We start from the raw sequence: 21,295 nt of genomic DNA on the forward strand, positions 1-21,295 counted from the left end.
TTTGAAAGTCTCCGTTCTGTCTCCTAAAAAGCAGGATATGTGGCGTCAAAAGGTAGGGCTTCCAAGAAAGGAGGATAGGCTTTCGAGAAAAGGCCAGCGACTTCGACAAGGGGCGGAGCCGCTAGACAGAGGCCCGAGGAACCTGGAGTCAGCGTGGACCAATCAGGCTGCTGAGATCGGGTCCTATGCGGGAAAGTGGGCGTGGCCTAGGGGGGAAAACACCAAGAAAGCTCCGGAGGTCCTATGCCAGGAAGACGCCCTCTGCGGTGAAGGAGAGGTAAGGGGCTGGAGGGTCCTAGACTCTTCGGTCCTGGGAAGAAGGGAGGCGGGGGACCGGAGGGCTGGAAAACTGGATCTCGGGGGAGGACCCCGGTACCTCTAGGTCCTGGGAGAAGAGGAGGCTGGGGCCTCGACCTTTGGGTTTAGGCAAAGAGGGGGTCGAGATCCCGGATTCCTGAGTCTAAGCGAAGAGGATGCTGGAAGCCAGGACTCCTGGGTCTGAGGAAGGAAAGGCTGGAGGCTCAGACTCCTAGGTCCGGATAACTAAACGCTTGGGATCTTGATTCTTGGAAGGGGGCGGGGAGCGGCGCTGGAAGTCCAGACTTCTGGGTCCAGGGGAGGAGGAGTCTTGGGACAGACATATTCCACCTCTCCGCCCCCCACAGACCCCGCCGCCATGCCTCCCTCTGGGCCCCGTGCAGCCCTCTTCCTTCTGCCATCTCTACTGCTGCTGCGCGCTGTTCTGGCCGTGCCCCTGGAGCGGGGGGCGCCCAAGGAGGAGAATCCCGCGACCGAGAGCCCTGTGAGTGGCCCTGCCCTGCTTGCCAGCCATGTGTTTACAGTGGTACTACAGTTCCCGCTCCCCCGTGGCCCCTGGGTGGCTACGGATGTGGCTTGCAGTTTGCCTGCCATTCTTTGCAGTCCCAGGGCTTTGACGTGGTGAAAAACTTGAGGGCGTGTGTGTGTGTGTGTGTGTGTCTGTCTGTCTGTCTGTCAGATTTTAAGTCTCTCTCTGACTATGACGTATGGGGAATCAGGTCAGATTTTAGATAGAAAATCTGCATCCCGCCCCCGGGCCCCTGCCCCCCACCCCACACACACCTAAATCTCTCTGCTCCTTTAAGACGCCCTCCCCTCAAGAAGGAAGCTGGGGAAAAAAAAAAAAAAAAGATTTCCCAGTAGCACGCTGAGCTGGTGATGTTAGCTAAGTGGGGTGTTCTCACTTCAGGGAGCTCATGGGAGTTGTAGTTTAAAGTATGATGGGCATGGGGCATGGAAAATGCTCATTTATTCCAGTGCGTGTCTGTCAAACACTATGAAACCTATGGTCTTAGGGAATTTGGAACTTTAAAAGATCCTCAAGGCCAGAGCCCTGATTCGTGGCCCGAATCCTACAGCTTCCACTAGGAATGGACACGTTGCTGTCTCTGGAACAGATCATTCCGAGTTCCTGTGTGTGGTGTGGCAGGTCCCCACCCAGCAGCTGAGACCTTTGCCTTGTGAATTCTCTGCAGATACAGAAGTGCAGCTTGAGTTCCCTTTCCCTTAGTTCATTTAGAGCAAGCCCCCTGCCCTCTCAGACCAGCCTAGCTCACTGGAAAGGCTGGGGCTGCTAAGCATGGACCACCAGCGATGATAGTCAGGGAGGAAGGAGGGATCATTTGAACTGAGATCTGACAGCCTGGGCAACGGCTGTATGGTGGAGGAGAGCAGAGTGAGTAGAAGGACGCAGAGGAAGCCAGTGTGGCTTGAGACAGAGTGAGAGAAGGGGAGACGAGGTCAGAGATGGGCTGGGGCAAATCACACGGGGCCTTGTGGACCATGGTGGAGACTTTACTGAGGTGAATAGAAGGTTATAAATGGCGATGACAGCAGTCATAATAACACTGACAGCTCCTACTAAGTGCTGAAGGCAAAAAGAGAAGGGGGCGGCAGAGGATGAGATGATTAGATAGTATCACCAACTTAATGAACATGAGTTTGAGCAAACTCCAGGAGATAGTGAAGGACAGAGAAGCCTGGCATGCTGCAGTCCATGGGGTCACAAAGAGTCAGACAGGACTGAGCAACTGATTAACAACTAAGCTCTGAGTTAAATATTTAGCGATATTAACTCCTCTAATCCTCATAACAGCGCCTATGAGGTAGGTATTCCTTAACCTTACTTTACAGGTGAGGAAACAGAGGCACAGAGTTAAGTATCTTGACCAAGGACTAAGGTTGCAAGACTTGGCAAAAAAAGGATTTGCTCAGTTAAAATTGAGTTTCACATACACAGTGAATAATTATTAATATAAATGCCCTCCATGAAGTATCCATATTCTGAAAGTTATTTGTTGTTTTAGCTGAAATTGAAATGTAAGAAGGCATCCTAGCAGTTCCACTAGTCATTACATAGCTAGTCATTGGCAGATTTGGGATTTAGCCTACTCTGTGTGGTTGAATGATGGCCCCCAAAGATGTCCATGCCCAGAATCTGTGAATATATGGCAAAAGAGTGTTTGCGGGTGTGATTGAGTTAGGTGGAGAAGTAATCCTGTATTGTTTGTTTTGTTTACAGAGTATGACTTTACTTTTATGAAACAAACAAAAAAAAAACCTTGTATCTGAATACATATGTCTAGTTGCTGGCATACACAAGGGAGTATCCATGTGCAGAAAGACTTGCAAAAACATTCCATGCTGCAAACTTTGTTTTTCTCCTTGACACTTTTCACTTTCTTTTTCACAGTTCTGTATACTGTAGTATTTTGTTGTTGAGTTACTAAGTCCTGTCCGACTCCTTGCGACCCTACGGACTGGATCCCGCCAGGCTCTTCTGTCTGTGGGATTTCCCAGGCAAGGATACTGGAGTGGGTTGGCTATTTCCTTCTCTATGTCCTGTACTGTTCAGATGGGCCCAGTGTAACCACAATGGTCCTCTAGAAGAGTGAGGCAAGAAGGTCAGTGTCAGAGGCGATGTGATGATGTAAGCAGAGGTCAGAGTGAGGCAAGGCCATAAGCCAAGGAATGCAGGCAGCCTCTGCTACTGCTGCTGCTAAGTCGCTTCAGTCATGTCCGACTCTGTGCGACCCCATAGACGGCAGCCCACCAGGCCCTGCCATCCCTGGGATTCTCCAGGCAAGAACACTGGAGTGGGTTGCCATTTCCTCCTCCAATGCATGAAACTGAAAAGTGAAAGTGAAGTCACTCAGTCATGTCCGACTCTGTGTGACCCCATAGACGGAAGCCCACCAGGCTCCCCCGTCCCTGGGATTCTCCAGGCAAGAACACTGGAATGGGTTGCCATTTCCTTCTCCAAAGCATGAAAGTGAAAAGTGAAAGTGAAGTCGCTCAGTTGTGTCCGACTCTTCGAGACCCCATGGACTGCAGCCTACCAGGCTCCTCCATCCATGGGATTTCCCACGCAAGAGTGCTGGAGTGGGGTGCCATTGCCTTCTCCAGCAGGCAGCCTCTAGATGTTGGAAAAAGCAAGGAAGCAGATTGTTCCCTCAAGTCTGCAGAATAAGCCCAGTCCTGCTGAACCGGTTTGGACTTGTGACTTCCAGAATTCTGTAAAAGAATAAATTTTTATGGCTCTAAGTTGCTTAGTTTGTGATACTTGTTAGAGCAGCAATAGGAAGCTGTTACACCCATAGCTGGGCAATCTCTTCCCATTTATTTTTCTCAACACATGTAATGATTGCTACGGTAGACTGAGTTTCTTCTAAAGCCTTACTATGTGTCAGGCTTTTTATCTCATCATTTTTCACTACAGTTCTGAGAAGTAGGGAATTTTATTGTCTGTGGAAGAGTGAGACCCTGGAAAAGAAAAGTGGCAGGGCTAGGACTAGGAGCCTGGGGATTTTTGTCAGTCTTTTTTTTTTGGCCTTGCCATGAGGCATGTGGGATCTTAGTTCCCCGACCAAGGATTGAACCTGCGCCCCCTGCATTGGAAGTGCAAAGTCTTAACCACTGGACCATGAGGAAAGTTCTGATTTTTGTCTGTCTTGTTCACTGGCTGTGTTCTCTTGAACAGTGCCTGGGAAATGGTAGGGGCTGAGTGAATGCTTATCGAATGAATGACGGCTTCACTGCTTGCCAATAAATTGCAGTATGTCCACTCTGGGGGCAGTATTGGGCTTGGTGTTTACCCATGTGATTTTAATTTCATCTCCAGCACAGACAGATCTAAGAGGAGGTGAGAGCTGAGGCCCATAGGGTCGGGTAATTTGGGATTACAGAGCAACCGAGGTCACTGGCTCCAGAGCCTGTGTCCCATGGGGCAGATCTCCTGCTCAGGGCTGTGGGGTGGTCTCTGGGTCCTATCTGCAGGGCAGAACCAGAGAGAGGCCCAGGGCTGGCACTGCTACGTTCATCTTTGTTGCCCTAGGACACAGGCCTGTACTATCACCGGTACCTCCAGGAAGTCATCAATGTGCTGGAGACTGATGGGCACTTCCGGGAAAAGCTGCAGGCCGCCAATGCCGAGGACATCAAGGTGCGCTGTGGCTGGTTTCGAGTGCGCTGGGCAGGGATGAGGGGATGCGTGCTCAGAGGGCAGAGTCTGAGCCTGCGGAAGAAGTCGCTTCTCCAGGTCGCACAGCTGAGAAAGGATCTGGGCGGGGAAGACAGAATGTGTGGTTAAGTGTGGATATGGGTGGCCCATGGCTTCCAGTATCAGCTCTACCAGCTGTGTGGCCTCCCTGCGCTGTGCCTCAGCTTTCCCATCTGTAAAGTGGGGTGATGACAGGACTATCTGATGTGTAAAAGATGTGGACCTGCACAGTGGCTGTCCTCAGTCTGTACCCTGAAAGGGCTGGTTCTGTGAGTTCGCAGCAAAGTGCTGTCCACACAGGAAGAATTCAAAACACGGGAGATGCTGCCATCACACACATCTCCTCTAACTCTCACCTTAAGCCTCCAGAGGAGCTGGGATTCTCCCCATTTTACAGAGGCGGACCCTGAGGTCCTGGTAGCAGTGTTTGTCCTTCCAGGAGGCCTGGGTCTCAGTCCCTGGACTGACTGAGCCCTGAGCCCATACCCTGCCCCATCCCCTAACCCCTAAGCAGAGTCTCTTGAAAAGAATGCGCGCACACACGCGCACACACACACACGGCTGCCTGCCTCGTTCCTCGCCCTACCCCAAACTCCTTGACCGAGGACTGATGAGGAGGGCAGCCCTGCTCCCCGCAAACCTCCCAGCATCCCTGGGGTTCTCATCTGTCCCCACTCACCTGGACCCCCCGACAATGGATGGGTGGAACCAGAGATCAATGAGCCCAGCCCGTCCCACTGCCTAGCCAGAGAAACAGCAGTTCTGGAGCCTACCTAGCTTGTTCAAGGTCATACAAGTGCAAAATAACGTCAGAAACGCTGCCACGTAGGCAGGCGGGTTTTGGAGTGGTATGGTGCTGGGTTCCAATCCCAGCCCCTCCCCTCACGCTCTTCTGAGGAAGTGGACGCACCCCTCTGTGCCTTTCCCCCTACCCCCAGAAAAAGACAGGCTCACGCAGCACTTTCTCTGTTTCAGGGACGGGAGTGGGGGGTGTCGTGTGAATCAGCCCTCGCTAAATGTCGATCCTGTTTTGGGGGCTCTGGGGCACCCCAGGAAGGCATCAGAAAGCTTGCAGAAGGCTCCAGAGAAGGCGGCTTGACCAGTGTCCCCTCTCTCCTGGGCAGAGTGGGAAGCTGAGCCGGGAGCTGGACTTCGTCAGCCACCACGTCCGTACCAAGCTGGACGAGCTCAAGCGGCAGGAGGTGTCTAGGCTGAGGATGCTGCTCAAGGCCAAGATGGACGCCCAGCAGGAGCCCAGTGAGCGTGGCGCGGTGGGCGGGGCCGGCGGCGCGGTGGGCGGGGCCGGCGGCCTCCCTCCCCTGCGTCTAAGTGATTTGGGCTGGGGGCGCCTTCGGGGCCTCCTTCTCAAGGCCTTTGTAAAATCTGTGTAGAAGATTGATCAAATTTTCTTCCTACCACAATGTACTTAAAAAATTTTTTTCTTTTAATTTATTTATTTGGCTGTGCTGGGTCTTCCTTGCTGGGCAGACCACCAGTGAAAGAGCAAGGGCTACTCTCTAGTTGCCGTGCAGGGGCTTCTCTTGTGGTGGAGCACGGGCTCCAGGCGCAGTGGGCTTCCGTAGTTGCGGCTCCCGGGCTCTAGAGCACAGGCTCGATAGTTGCAGCGATCAGGCTCAGTTGCTCCAAGGCATGTGAGGTCTTCCCAGACCAGGGATTGAACCTGTGTCTCCTGCATTAGCAGGCAGATTCTTCACCACTGAACCACGAGGGAGGCCCCCAGATTTTCCATTTTTATAAGGACTCCTGTCATATGGGATTAGGGCTCACCCTCATGACCTCATTTTAAGTTGATCACCTCTAAAACCCTGTCTCCAAATAAGTTCTGCGATACTGGGGGTCAGGATTTGAACCCCTGTGTGAATGTGGGGGCAAGGCAGTTCAACCCATAAGGAGGCTGAGTATCATGTGCTCTGAAGCCCAGCTAATCTTCATTCTGCCTCTTCTTAGATGGTGACCTAGATGTCCCTTCCCCTCTCTGAGCCTGTTTCCACAACCATAAAGTGAGATAATGGCAGAACCTATGTGAGACTTTTGTGAAAAGTAAATGCATTAATATATTTAATGTGTTTAGGGAGCAGGGCCTGGCATATAATATGTATTTGACACATGTTGGTTATTATCATTTTCAGCATCAGACTCAATTGTGTTCATTGCCTCCTCCAGGAAGCCTTCCCTGATTGCTCCAGGCCCATTCATGCTGTCCTCTGTGACATCCTTCCATGCCCTCTGTGACCTCCTTTAGAGCACATCCAGCCCATCCAGTCCAGGATAGGGATTTTGGAAGAAGGAACATTCCATGAGTTCATGCTTTCCCCCCACTCTTCCCTCTCATCCAGACATACAGTTGGATCACCTGAACCTCCTGAAGCAGTTTGAACACCTGGACCCTCAGAATCAGCACACATTCGAGGCCCGGGACCTAGAGCTGTTGATCCAGACGGTAACTTACAGGGGACCTGAAGGCAGAGGACTGCCCCCAGGGGAAGAAGGGGACGGAGCCCAGGACTGAGCCTGCTCACCCCTGCCTGGTGTTCTCACAGGCCAGCAGGCTGCAGAGGGCTGGTTGTGCCTAAACGCCTTCCCCAGATTCTCTACAGGAAAGCAGAGTTGGGGGGTGGGGGGAGTTGGCTTCACTCACACCTGGATTCAGATCTCTCCCCTCTCTCCTCTGTGTCCTTGTTGTAGGCAAAATAACGGCCCCTTGAAAGACGTTACCTGTTCACTATATGACCTGATGCGGCAAAAGGGCCTGTGCATATGTGATTAAGCCGAGGATCTTGAGATGGGGGATGAACCTGAGTTATCCTGGTGGGCCCTTAGTGTCATCAAAAGGGTCCTTATAGGGTTCTCTGGCATCCTAGTTTAGGATTCCAGGCTTTCACTGTAAGGGCCCAGGTTTCATCCCTGGTCAGGGAACTGAGATCCTGCCAAGTGTGTTGCGTGGCAAAGAAACAAAGAAATTGAGTTTACTTCTGGATGTTCCCTGGGGGTCCAGTGGTTAGGATTCTGAGCTTTCACTGCTGAGGGTGCAGGTTCATTTCCCTGATCAGGGCAGCCAAGAAAAAAAGGTCTTTGTAAAAGCTGGAAAAAGCAAAGAGGATTCTCTCCTAGAATCTCCGGAGGGAGCACGGCTTTGCCAGCACTGTAATTGCAGCCCACTGAAGCTAATTTCAGACTCCAGCCTCCATACTGTAAGATGATAAGTGTGTGTTTTTTAAGCCACAAAATTGGCAGTAATTTGTTAGACTAGCCCAGCAACTAAATAGTCCTCATGTGAGAAGTGGGATCCACAACCGTGCCTCGTGTGCAAAGCCAAGTGTGGGGCTGGGGAGTGGCCAGGGATACTCAGGCCTGCCCCCGCCTCTGCCTCTCCCTGGCTCACAGCCCTGCTGAAGCTGCCCAGCACCCCCTGGACAGAACTCACTCCCTTCCTCCTAGCCTGAACCTGAGCCTGCTTTCCTGGCTGATTGGAGCGCCATCTAGTGGCTATAAAGCTAATAGCAGTCATTTGATTGGGTCCATGCCTGACCTCTGTCCCTGAGGGATGTTTCTGCCGCTTCTTTCCAAAACATTCCTCCAGCCCCACTGTCATTCTCCTGGTCTCAACCCCTATCATATTGAGAAATAGGCTTCTTGCTTCTGCCTTTCACGCATGCCAGCAGGGTTTCTCGGCACTTTTGGCATTTGGGGCTGAATAATTTGTTGTGGGGCTGTTTGTGCATTGTGTGGTGTTTAGCAGCATCCCTGGCCTCTACCCACTAGATGCCAATAGACCTCCCCCAGCTGTGACCAACAATATCTGCACACATTGACAGCTGTCCCCTGGGGACCGCAGTCAGCCCAGGTTGAGAACCTCTGTCTGTTCCCCACACAACAGCTGTATTGGCTTTCTATTGCTGCCATATTACAAATTACCACAGACTCATGCCTTAAAACAACACAAAGGTTTCTCTCACAGTTCTGGAGGACGGAAGTCCAAAATCAGTATCACTGGGCCAAAACCAAAGTTTCTTTAGAGGCATCTGCTCCTTTCTACTTCTAGCTGCTGGGGGTTGCCAGCATTCCTTAGCTTGTAGACACCTCACTCCAGTCTCTGCTTCTACCATCACATGGCATTCTCTCTGTCTCTCTCTGTGTCCTCTCTGTAGACACTAGTCCTTAGAATTAGGGTCTACCCTCATCCAGCAGGACCTCATCTTACCTAATTAGATCTTCAAAGATCCTGTTTCAAAGAAGTCACATTCTGCAGTTCTGTTCACGTGAATTCTGAGGTGGGGGAGGGGGGACCCTGGACCACCCACTATGTATTGTTATCTCCAATTTCCAGAGGCAGAAACAGAGGCACAGAGAGAATGAGTGACTTGCCCCAGGTCCTACAGCGACTGGGACTTGCTCACATAACAGAGCCTAGATTTGAACCCTGGACAGAATAATTAGAGCCCTCATGTTCTTTACCCTCTTAACTGCACTGCTTTCCATTGTAAGCCACCTCCTGAGCTATTCCTTATTATTTATTCCTCCAAGATCTTGAGATTGTGGAGGACTTGAAACAGGTGAGTTAATGTTGCTATTGTGTAACCATCCTCATCTTTTTTTGAGCAAAGAAGGGAGGCTCTGTGTTATGGGGCAAGAAGTGACATTGGGACCTAAGACCCAGCACAGGTGGAAGCAGGCAGCGGGGGGTGGGGTGTCCAGATTCAGAGCCAAAGGCCTGGCTATTCAGAGGTTGGAATTAGGAACTGGGTATAGAGGTGAGGTGGGAATGACCAGCTGCCTTTCCCCAGGCTACTCGGGACCTGGCCCAGTACGACGCAGCCCATCATGAAGAGTTCAAACGCTACGAAATGCTCAAGGAACATGAGAGACGCCGTTATCTGGAGTCCCTGGGGGAAGAGCAGCGGAAGGAGGCGGAGAGGAAGTTGGAAGAGCAACAGCGCCGGCACCGAGAACACCCCAAAGTTAATGTGCCTGTAAGAACCCCCATTTATGCCCAGCCCCCACCATGTCCAACTTTCCGAGCTCCACAGGAAAGCAGCTGAAAAATTATAACTCCCAGCAGACCTTAAGGCAGAGCTCCCTTTTAATGTGCCTAGCTACCTCCAGGGGCTGCTGGGAGTTGTAGTTTTTTTGTTTGAGGGGTAAGACATTCGAGGGATGGGGGTAAATGGTTCTCTCTAGCTTCATCCTGTGGGACCCAGCCTTCTTGCTCATGAGCCCCTGGCTCTCCCTTCCACAGGGCAGCCAAGCCCAGCTGAAGGAGGTATGGGAGGAACTGGATGGATTGGACCCCAACAGGTTTAACCCCAAGACCTTCTTCATACTGCATGGTAAGGTGGGGAGGGAGTCCAGGACCCAGGCTAACACTGAGGTCTGACCTGTCTGGGGCCTGAATGCTGGAAAGGGGTCTCCCTTATGTCATGGGGCTTAAGAATGCTGAGCCCCTCTCCCCTGGTGGTCAGAAAGACCCTGTCACTCCCTGTTGTTGGGGCCAAGATCCTGCATACAAGAGCTGGTCCTTTCTTCTGAGGTACACCAGACTTCTGGGTTGTAAGGACTGATCAGTATCCCTAACAGAGCAAACCAGGCTTGGCTAGGTATGGACCACCCCCGGCCCCCGCCCTACTTCATGGCAGTACAGAAGCCCTGGTCCCCCTGGGGGTCCTATTGCTAAGGCGGGGTGTTGGGGGGTGGGGGTGCTGAGCTCTAGTTACTGGGCCTCCAAGGAGCCAGGAAGCCCCTTCTGCATGCAAATTCAGGGGCATATTCCCCTTCATCCTCCTGCCTGGAAACATCACCTCTGAATCCAGCCTCAAATTCCAAAACCTCCAAATGACAGGAATTTGACTCTAAATCTGGCCCATGCTGGGTCTTATATCCTGACGTCACTTTTTTTTTTTTTAACTGTGCCCTGAGGCTTGCAGGATCTTAGTTCCCTGACCAGGGATTGAACCAGGGGCCCTTGGCAGTGAAAGCGCAGAGTCCTAACCACAGGATGACCAGGGAATCCCCCTGATGTCACTTCTTGCCAGGCCCCCTCAGGTGTGCCCAGGATCCCCACGCAAAAGCTATAGCCTGTCACCAGAGCTTAGCAGGGTCTGATTCATTTATTCAACAAAGGTTTGCTAAGTGACCTCTTAAGGACTGAGTTTCATGGAGACCCTGTGGGTACAGATGTGAACAAAAGAAAGCCTCCCTGCCGTCACAGAGCCTGTGACCAGGCAAATACTCTATTTCAGTGAATCAAAGTGACCTTGGAGTATAAGACACACTCGAATTTTATACAAACTGCCCTTTAAACTGACACACCCTCAATGATAAGATACCTCCCAATTTCATGCATGATAAAATATGGGGAGCAAAAAAAGTACATTTTTAGAGTTGGTGAAGTTGGTTCTATTGTAGATGATCAGAGAGTCACATGTACCATGGAAACAACGACATCGGAATTTAGGGTCTACAGTGATGATTTTTAGATAACTTGGTCTGGAAAGGTGTTTGCTAGATAAGCATTGTCCAGCAGAGCTTTCTCTGCTGATGGAAATGTTCCACGCCTGTGTTGTCCAAGACAGCAGCCGCCAGCCCAATTGCTTTTTTTTTTTTTCCATACCACACAGAGTACGGGATCCTAGTTCCCCAACCAGGGATTGAACCTGTGCCCCCTGCAGTAGAAGCATAGAGTCTTAACCACTGGATCACCAGCGAAGTCTTTTTTGAAATGAATGAGGAAGTTTATTAACCCAGCATCCTTTGTTCTTTTCTTTTTAAATTCATTTTTATTGGCGCATAGTTGATTTACAGTGTTGTGCTAATTTCTGCTGTACAGCAAAGTGACTCAGTTTCAGCTTTTTTTTTTAGCTTATTTTTTTAAGCTACTTTTCCCACGTAGATCATTAGAGAGTATTGAGTAGAGTTCCCTGTGCCATACAATCGGTTCTTATTAGTTCCCATGTGTTCCATTAGTTCCCATGGCTATTAATTAAGGACTTGAAATGTGGGTTTTACAACTAAGAAACAGTATAGTGGTGGGGGTGTGCAGTTAAATTTTTAAAATTTTGTAATTGTAGTAAAATACACTTGACATAAAATCTACGATCTTAGCCATTTTTAAACGTACATTTCAATAGGGTTAAGTACACTCACATTGTTATGCAAGTGTTTTCATCCTTACAAAAACTGTATGTGATTGTTGCTCATTGATATTTCATTTGCCCCGTGTAGCTAGCAGCCACTGGATGGCACAGCACAGCTCAAGAGAGATGACATTTGAACCAAGACCTCAGTGAAGTGAGGGGTTGAGTCTCACAGATACGTGTCTAAATTGGGGACACAGCAAACACAGGCCGGGGAGAATGAACTTGGTGGGTTTCCCAAGGTCACTGGAACAGAATGCTGGAAGAGAAGAATGATGAGAAATGGAATTCCCTGGCAATCCAGGGGTTAGGACTCCGAGCTTTTACTTAGTTCCCCTAGTCGGGGAACTAAGATCCCACCTGCTGAGTGACTCAACCAAAAGAAAAGAATGATAGGAAAGACTGTTGGGGGGATAAGAGCAGTTCTACAGTCAGAGTGAGAAAGCTGGATTTTATTCTGTCTTGAGTGAGACACTGAAAACGGATTTTGAGCAGAGGAACTGACCTCACCTGTCAAGTGTTAACAGGATTCATCTGAGTGCTGGGTGCTGTGTCAAGGACAGGCTGTAGGGGTCGAGGGTCAAAACCAGGATCCAAGTCAGAAGTCATGAGATGCTGATGGCTGGACCATGGAAGTAGGAAAGAGTGATAGGATTCTGGATTCATCTTGAAGGTCAAGCTGGTAGGACTCAGAGATGGACTGGATGAGGACTGTAATGGAACAAGAGAGTCAAGGGTGACTCTGAGGTTTTTGGCCTGAGCAACTGGAAGGAATGGGAGAGAAAAGCAAACAAGATTGGGAGCTGGGTCTGTTCACATCAAGTTAAGAGATGTCTGTTAGACATTTAGGTGGCGATGGAGAGTAGGCAGTGGGGTATTCAAGTGTGGAGGCAGCTCATGGATGGCATTAAAGTGAGGGAAATCCATCTAAGGAAGTCTGGGCCAATTGAACTTTCCTTATGATGGCTAACGTTCTGTGTGCTGCCCAATATGGCGGCCACTGGCCATTTATGGGTATTGAATGCTTGCCATGTAGCAAGTGGGACTGATAAATTGAAACTTTAATCTTATTTGATACTGATTTAAATTTAAACAGCCCATCTGACTAGTGGCAACCGTAATGGACAAATCTGAATACTTGATAGGAAAGATGACCCTGACCCCTGGGGTACACCAAAGTGTAGAGGTCAGGGAGAGGGCAGGGCCAGCTAAGGAAAATAAGGGCAGCTGGAGAGGAGAGAATGATGTTTTGGGAGCCAAAGGCAGAAAGTCAAGTTAAAGTGCAGGCTAAAGACTAACCATTGGATTTGCAAGATCAGGGTTCCTGGCCACCTCTGTTGGGGCAGTGAGCAAGGCACATATGGCACATTGGCAGGGAGAAGCTTCTCTGGCGATGGGAGTCAGCCCTGGGGTGGTTCTCAGGGAGGTGCCGCTGACATCCCTGGATCCTGGGCAAAGGGGCTGATCCTGTGGCCAGATCACTGGTAGTTAGAGATCAAGTTATTCTGCAAGACAGTGGGCCCACGAATAGTCCCAATGGAGCCTGACCTTCATCTATTCCATTCTTGAGAATGGTTGGGAAAGGGGTGTCCTAACATCAGGTCTGTGGGGCACTGAAGTCTGAAGGCCACCATCCTAACAACCACCCTGCTGTTGCCCGTCCTCTGAGAATAGACCTCGCATCAGCCAGATCTTCTCTAGCAGATCACTTAGGGACTTGACCCACTCTGTGCTTAGTCCCCCAAGAAACCTTGTTGTCTCTTCTTCAGATATCAACAGCGATGGTGTCCTGGATGAGCAGGAACTAGAGGCCCTCTTCACCAAGGAGGTGTGTCTTGTAGGCCGTGGGTGAAAAGGATGCCCATATCAACCACATGTCCCCTTAGGATCCTCAGGATCCCCTAAGGTGCCCCTGGATGTGGGTTCAGGGTGAAAACTACAACTCCCAGCAGTCCCTTGGGCAAAAAGAGGCTGCCAGGAGTGGCAGGGTACCCCAAAGACTGATGGGAGTTGAAGTTTGCTGTGTCTGTGCGTGTGGGAGTGGGGGGGGCGGTGGTTAGTTTAGCCTGCGAAGGAGCATAACCCTGGACCTCTCAGTACATCCTGCCTTTCACTTGACCCTTGCAGCTGGAGAAGGTGTACGACCCAAAGAATGAGGACGATGACATGCGGGAGATGGAGGAGGAGCGGCTGCGCATGCGCGAGCACGTGATGAAGAATGTGAGTGCAGGGACCTGGGTCGTGGGCGGGGGTGAGATAGGTAGGTGGAGGAGGTCCTGCTCCGTTGCTTACCCTTACCTGGCTCCCCAGGTGGACACCAACCAGGACCGCCTCGTGACCCTGGAGGAGTTCCTCGCATCCACGCAGAGGAAGGAGTTCGGGGACACCGGGGAGGGCTGGGAGGTGAGGACATGGGTGATACTCTGGGTCCTGACTATCCCTCTCTCACAGACCTAACCCTTCCTTCAGGGTCTTTGGCCACTTCGGTTTCTCTCTGGGCCTCCCACCCTCAGCTCTCTGTTCCCCCAACCCCCTGGAATTTCTCTCCCCCCAACTCTGGCCTTTATCCTCTTTCCCTAGTTCCGGCTTAGGTCTCTCCATCCACACGCCTGGCCCAGGCCTCCCCATCTTCCCTGAACCTCCTCCATCAGCAGGGCAAGGCTGGAGTCCCCCTGCCGACGTCCCCTGTTCTCACCCTGCAGACGGTAGAGATGCACCCTGCCTACACGGAGGAGGAGCTGAGGCGTTTTGAGGAGGAGCTGGCTGCCCGGGAGGCAGAGCTCAATGCCAAGGCCCAGCGCCTCAGCCAGGAAACCGAGGCTCTGGGGCGCTCCCAGGGCCGCCTGGAGGCCCAGAAGAGAGAGCTGCAGCAGGTGACTGGCCAGGGAAATGGATCCATTCTCTGATTCCCTGGTGGCCTTTGTCCTGGTGTGTCCACAAGTGGGGGAGGCCTGGGGCCACTATGTTAATCACTGGTAGATCCATGGGTGGCAGCCGCCGCCATCTTGAGTAAGGGCAGACATTGTTCTCATCCCTGGCTGCTGCGCAGCTGCCATGTTGGATAAGGGCAGTGAGGTTGTAAGCAGGAAAGGAGGGGAAGGCCAAAGAGGGAGGAAGCGGCTTCCCTGTCCCAAGGTGTGACACAAGCCATGACAGGTAAGGGAGAACTGGATCTTTAACTAGTATTAAGTCCAACTCTCAGTGAGAGAGGAAAACTGAAGGCCCTAGAGAAAGGACTGGTCCATGACCACACAGCAGGTTGCCATGGAGACTCAGCATGCTACCGTCTTGCCTCTGTGATCTCCCCCACCCGCTGCAGGCCGTTCTGCAAATGGAACAGAGGAAACAGCAGCAGCAAAGCCACAACAACCCAGCCCCCGGCCCCGAGGGACAGCTCAAGTTCCACCCGGACACAGGTGCTGGCCTGCTGGGCCCAGGGGCCAGGGAGGGAGCTGGGGGCCCAGACTTCCGTGTCTGAGGGAGGAGGGGCTGCGATGTCTAGCCCTGCCATGTTCTCCCTCCGTTTCAGATGATGTACCCGTCCCAGCTCCAGCTGGTGACCAGAAGGATGTGGATGCTTCAGAAAAGAAGGTCCCAGAACAGACCCCTGAGCCTCCCCAGCTGGATTCACAGCACCTGTGATCATTCCAGGACCCCAACACTCAGGGTTCCTCCCAAGGCTGATGGGAGGGGGGTGGAGTGTCACAATCAACCTCCTCTGGGGACCCGGCCACACTTGTGGCCTCCTGTGGGAGGGGGAACAGGCTGGCTGTTTCCTTCTCATACTGCTGCCCAGGCCCTGTATCTGCCACCTCAGTCTCCACAGCCTTCCAGTCTGTGGTCCCCTCTTTCTGTTCCCCTCCAAGGGACTTGCCTTCTCGTATCCAGTTGAGTGCTCACTGGCCTCAGCTTCACTGAGGGAAGCCCCCTTCCTCCAGGGAGGGTCTGCTCACACCTGCCTTTCTAGTTGGTTTGGCCTTGACGCCCAGGTTGTGGCCACTCCAGCATCCCGCATCCCCACAGCTGCTGAAATCCTGCCTGCTGCTCTGGGCCCAGCTTCCGCTGGTCTGTGGGGCTTCAGTGGCCCCTCAACACCTTTCTCTACATTTTGTGGGACTGGCGATGCCTCAAAGATAGTGTCTCCCCCACAGCTGGGTGTGAGGGCCAGAAGAGTCCTCTGCATCGCTGATCAACTCTGATCCCAGGAGCCCTGACTCTCCTGACCCCTGGTTTCCAGCCATCTCAGCCCCCTCCCTGATGTCATGGCTCCTAGCCCCTTCCTTCCACATCCCCAGAAGGATCACAGAACTGACCCCACCGCAGGATTAGGTTCCAGCCCCTCAGCCTTTCTGGCTTTATCTCACACGGCTCCCTGTTCTGCTCTATATGCTGGTTCCATCCAAATACACTTTCTGGAACAAATCCATGCCTCTGTTTCTTTGGAAACCCTGTTTCTTCTGAAACTCCACTTGTGCTTCACCTGCCAAAGCCCTCTTCATTAAGAATCAATTCAAGCATTTCTGAGAGGCTCCATCATGGCATCTTTGTCCTGTCCTGATGGGTCTGCTGCCTACACACATGTGCATACCTTCAGTAGAATCCCTTCAGCCACAAGGACAGAAAACCCAAACCTAGGCTTACACAAGAAAGAAAAGTGTATTATCGCCCCAAACAAGAAGTCTCAAAGTAAAGCGACTCCAAAGCCTTCAGGGAACTAGGTTCTCCCATCTGCTAGCCCTGCTGTGGTAGGTGTGCGTGGAAGGTGGGGGGAACCTGTACTCCTCTTGTCCCAAAGTGGCTGCAGCTGCTCTGGATGTCACACCTGTCTGCACTGACAACTGACGAAATTGGCAGAGGCTAAAAATCAGCCTCCTGAGCCCACCCAGAGCCTGTTAACCAGAATGTTACTGAAAATGAGACAGGTCTAGTTTAGCATCCACAAAAAGGAAGAAATATAAAGGAGGCCCCAGTGATAAAAAATTATCTGTGAGGGTCATTAACAATACATATTCTCAGGATTTCTCTGGTGGCCCAGTTGATAAGAATCTGCCTGCCAATGCAGGGGACTCGGGTTTGATCCCTGGTCTGGGAAGACTTCACATGCTGCAGAGCAACCAAGCCTGAGTACTACAACTACTGAGCCTGTGCTCTAGGGGCTGTGTGCTGCAGCTACTGAAACCTGTGTGCTCTAGAGCCCATACTCCACAAGAAGAGAAGCCACAGCAATGATGAGGCCTCGCAGCACAACAAAGAGTAGCCCCCGATCGCCGCTACTAAAGCCCACACAGCAATGAAAACCCAGTGCAAGCAAAATAATTTAAAAACAAAAAAGCAATACATATTCCCAGATCCTGGAATGTTCAAGGAAGTTTACTGGGAAGATATAGTGCTGCACCCACCCTTCCCTTAGGAACCTCAACAATGACCTTCACAAACTTCAGCCACAGCCTCTCTGCTTCTCTTGGAAAACTGGAAGCTGGGCCTCAGTGACCCAATCTGGAAACTAGGCTTAAAATGGTAGCCACTTTGCAGCATTCTTTGAAGGATCTAATAAGCCTATACATGAGTGGCATTTCCTCTGGCCTGAAATATAAGGTTAGCAAGTAATAGCTGTTATTGGTATTAAGTGGACATGTCTATACAACTAGGGCTTCCCAGGTGGCGCTAGTGGTAAATAATCCACCTGCCAATGCAGGAGAATCGAGTTCAATCCCTGGGTCAGAAAGATCCTCTGGAGGAGGAAATTCTGCCCACTCCTGTGTTCTTGCCTGGAGAATCCCTTGGACAGAGAAGCCTGGCAGACTACAGTCCACGGGGCTGAAGAGAGTTGAAAGTGAAAGAGGAGAGTGAAAAAGTTGGCTTAAAGCTCAACACTCAGAAAACTAAGATCATGGCAACAAGGACCTACTGTATAGCACAGGGAGCTATATTCAGTATCTCATGAAGTGAAGCGAAGTGAAAGTCACTCAGTCGTGTCTGACGTTTTGCAACCCATGAACTATACAGTCCATGGAATTCTCTAGACCAGAATACTGGAGTGGGTAGCTGTTTCCTTTTCCAGGGGATCTTCCCAACCCAGGGCTCGAACCCCAGTCGCCCGCATTGCAGGCAGATTCTTTACCAGCTAAGCCACAAGGGAACTCCCAAAATACTAGAGTGGGTGGCCTATACCTTCTCCAGTGGATCTTCCTGACCCAGGAATTGAACCTGGGTCTCCTGCATTGCAGGTGGGTTCTTTACCAACTGAGCTATCAGGGAAGCCCCTCATAATAACCTGTAATGAAAAAGAATATATATATATACACACACACACATACATATATATTCACATACACAAATATATGTGAATCATTTTGTGGTACACTTGAAAATAACATTGTAAACCAACTACGCTTCAAAAAAAGCTGTTTTGAAAAAACAAAACATAGTCTAAACTCTCCATCATGTACCTCCTCACCTTTTTCATGGGCTCTGAGCAGCCACCAGAACTCTCATAGTATAAACCCTAATATTACCAACTGATGGTGGGTAATTTCTTATAGCAACAGATGGAAATGAATGCACAGTAGCTAACAGTCCCGCAACACTTAGAATGTAGCAGGTGCTGTCCCAAACACATTATATATTATAAATAAAATTCATTTCATCCTCACAAAAGCCCTGGGAGGTAACATTCATCACTCCCATTTTACAGATGAGGCTAATAAGAGAAGCCAAGATGCTTGCCTGATGTCCCACAGCTAGTAAGTGGCAGAGTGGGGACTGGAGCCCCAGCAGGCTGGATCCAAAGTTCGCTCTCTGAAGAATGATGAGGGGTTGGTTTGGGCGGGGGGTTGGGGGGTTGGCACAGCATGAACACTCAAAAAAATTCTGATGAACAAAAGAGTTAATGTATAAATGCTATTGGTCTCTTCCTAGCACACCATCCACCCAGTCATTGCCTGGCTGACAGTTTCTGTGTGACCTTTAATTTCACAGGTTTTTTTCTAACGTTTGAATATGACACAGGTCATCATCTCCTTTCCCTGCTCCTTCGCAGTTCATCACCTGCAGGGTGAGCTCTTTGACCCTTCACAAATGGCCCAATTATTGTCTGTAAATGAATCTTTCATGCGTCCCCTGCACTCCAAGCTCTCAATTCTAACTGGATTCAGCTTTTTTCCTGCATGGGTTGTTTCTTCTGTCTGGAAGGCCATCTCTGTTTCTATACCAGGAAAACCTACATCAAAATCTTGCAAAATGCAGCACTCCCCAGGCGGTGCAGTGGATGAGTCCACCTGCCAATGCAGGGGTCACTGGTTCGATCCCTGGTCTGGGAGGATTTCACATGCCATGGAGCAACTAAGCCCACGCGCCACAACTGCTAAAGCCCACGTGCTCTGGGGCCTGAGAGCCCCAGCTAATGAGCCTCTGTGCTGCAACTACTGAAGCCTGAGCACCTAGAGCCTGTGCTCTGCAACAAGAGAAGTCACTGCAGTGAGAAGCCCGTGAACCACGTCTAGACAGCAGCCCCCATCTCTACAACTCGAGAAAGCCCGCGTGCAGCAGTGAAGACCCAGCACAGCCAGAAATAAGTAAATAAATCAATCCACTCTTTTCAAAAAATCTTTCAAATTGCATTTCAATCATGCCCTCATCTGCCCAGGCTTTCCTGGTCTTCAGGTTCGGCTACGAGTGCCCCCAGCCCCAGCCTCTATACTGCCGAGTGTTCCCACCATTACGACATGTATCATCCGAGATATGCAAAAAAAGAAAAGTGGTTGCCTGAGGAGGCCTTACAAACAGCTGAGAAAAGAAGAGAAGCGACAGGCAAAGGATAAAGGGAAAGATATACCCAAATGAATGCAGAGTTCCAGAGAAATATGACAGATAAGAAAGCCTTCTTAAGTGAACAATGCAAGGAAATAGAGGAAAACAATAGAATGGAAAAGACTAGAGCTCTCTTCAAGAAAATTGGAGATACCAAGGGAACATTTCATGCAAAGATGGGCACAAGAAAGGACAGAAATGGTATGGACCTAACAGAAGCAGAAGATATTAAGAAGAGGTGGCAAGAATACACAGAAGAACTGTACAAGAAACTCTTAAAGACTCAGATAAACACGATGGTGTGGTCACTCACCTAGAGGCAGACAGCCTGGAATGTAAAGTCAAGTGGGCCTTAGGAAGCATTACTACAAACAAAGCTAGTGGAGGTGATGGAATTCCAGCTGAGCTATTTCAAATACTAAAGGATGATGCTGTTAAAGTGCTGCACTCAATATGTCAACAAATTTGGAAAATTCAGCTGTGGCCACAGATTGTAAAAGGTTCGCTTTCATTCCAATTCCAAAGAAAGGCAATGCCAAAGAATGTTCAAAATACCATACAATTGTGCTCATTTCACATGCTAGCAAGTTAATGCTCAAAATCCTTCAAGTTAGGCTTCAACAGTATGTGAACTGAGAACTTCCATATGTACAAGCTGGAGTTAGAAAAGACAGAGGAACCAGAAATCAAATTGCTAACATCCACTGGATCATAGAAAAAGCAAGAGAATTAAAAGCAAAACAAAACAAAAAAACACCTGCTTCTTTGACTATACTAAAGCCTTTGACTGTGTAGATCAAAACAAACTGTGGGAAATTCTTAAAGAGATGGGAATATCAGACTACCTTATCTGTCTCCTGAGAAACCTGTATGCTGGACTGCTGGGAGCCAGCACGGGAGTGCCCACCCATGACAAAGGTCATGCGGAGAGGCCTGATATGCAAAGGCAAGTCAGGGCTCAAGGGGCCCCCCTGGACCTGCCCGAGCATCTACGCCAAAACCAGAATCTGTTTTACTATTTTACGACTTTCACCAACTCTTCTGACATTAACGCGGGGCTATCCCCGACCACCTTTCTCTGTAAGAAAATCAACTTAAAATTCTAGTTAATATGTCTCCTGGGCATAATAGGAGTGTTTCAATTCAAACCCCTCTGATGACTTTCTAGCTTGCCTGACAGGTTTGTTCAGATTCACAGCCTCCCAACCATGAGAGGCATGGGAAGCTTAAGACATTCTAACAATGCAGAGCTTCTCAGAGAGTTAAAATTGTTAGAATAGAACTAGTAGAGGATTTCTTTGTTGAGCTAATGCTTGCTGCCAAGTTTCCATATCCCTTACCTACTGTGTCCCTGGGAGTGTATTGATTAATATTTTGATGTATAAAAATGTAAGTAGTAGCTTTAATGTTTGTAACCTTGGACCCTTGAGTTAATTCTTTTCTTGTTATAGCCCACCACACTTTTGCCCTATAGGAATGCAACTTCATCTAATGCTTTCAGAGGGTGGCACCTGACTTTAGAATAATCACCTTTAGAGAAAAATAAGTTTTCTGAAGGGTCATAAAATGTTAACAGGCCTCCTGGCCTGAAGATGATGTAAATTACCTAAAACTTTTGCATATGATAAGTTTGCAGAAAGAAAGCTTGGCTTTGATAAGGATCAAGGACTGCTGACCTTGCATGACTCTACCCGCCACCCCCACCCCAACCCCCCATTATCCTCTATGCACAACTTAAGGTATAAAAACTACTTTGGAAAATAAAGTGTGGGCCTTGCTCACCTAAGCTTGGTCTCCC

At 50.0% G+C, this 21,295-nt stretch overlaps 1 protein-coding gene and 1 long non-coding RNA gene across 3 annotated transcripts; one reads left to right on the forward strand and one right to left on the reverse strand.

Annotated features, from left to right (window-relative positions):
- Positions 1 to 138: 138 nt before the first annotated feature.
- NUCB1 (nucleobindin 1) lies at positions 139 to 16,110 on the forward strand. Of its 2 annotated transcripts, none has more exons than XM_019978797.2 (13): positions 139 to 277; positions 666 to 802; positions 4,373 to 4,480; positions 5,662 to 5,794; positions 6,895 to 6,998; positions 9,343 to 9,528; positions 9,795 to 9,885; positions 13,458 to 13,516; positions 13,816 to 13,908; positions 13,999 to 14,091; positions 14,391 to 14,561; positions 15,008 to 15,104; positions 15,218 to 16,110. In XM_019978797.2, exons 2-13 carry the CDS (start codon positions 677 to 679, stop codon positions 15,328 to 15,330), a joined length of 1,374 nt encoding a protein of 457 aa, XP_019834356.1. In that variant the 5' UTR covers positions 139 to 277; positions 666 to 676; the 3' UTR covers positions 15,331 to 16,110. The 2 variants fall into 2 exon arrangements, with proteins under 2 accessions (XP_019834356.1, XP_019834357.1); XM_019978798.2 differs by lacking the exon at positions 139 to 277 and adding an exon at positions 394 to 533.
- LOC139177164 (uncharacterized) lies at positions 3,758 to 12,692 on the reverse strand. Its single transcript, XR_011561642.1, has 2 exons — positions 12,199 to 12,692; positions 3,758 to 4,597 (listed from the first exon to the last, which is right to left on the reverse strand). It is a non-coding gene; the product is annotated as an uncharacterized lncRNA (long non-coding RNA).
- Positions 16,111 to 21,295: the final 5,185 nt, after the last annotated feature.

The sequence above is a fragment of the Bos indicus genome, chromosome 18, assembly GCF_029378745.1.
Source record: "Bos indicus isolate NIAB-ARS_2022 breed Sahiwal x Tharparkar chromosome 18, NIAB-ARS_B.indTharparkar_mat_pri_1.0, whole genome shotgun sequence".
NCBI classification, from domain to species: Eukaryota; Metazoa; Chordata; class Mammalia; order Artiodactyla; family Bovidae; genus Bos; species Bos indicus.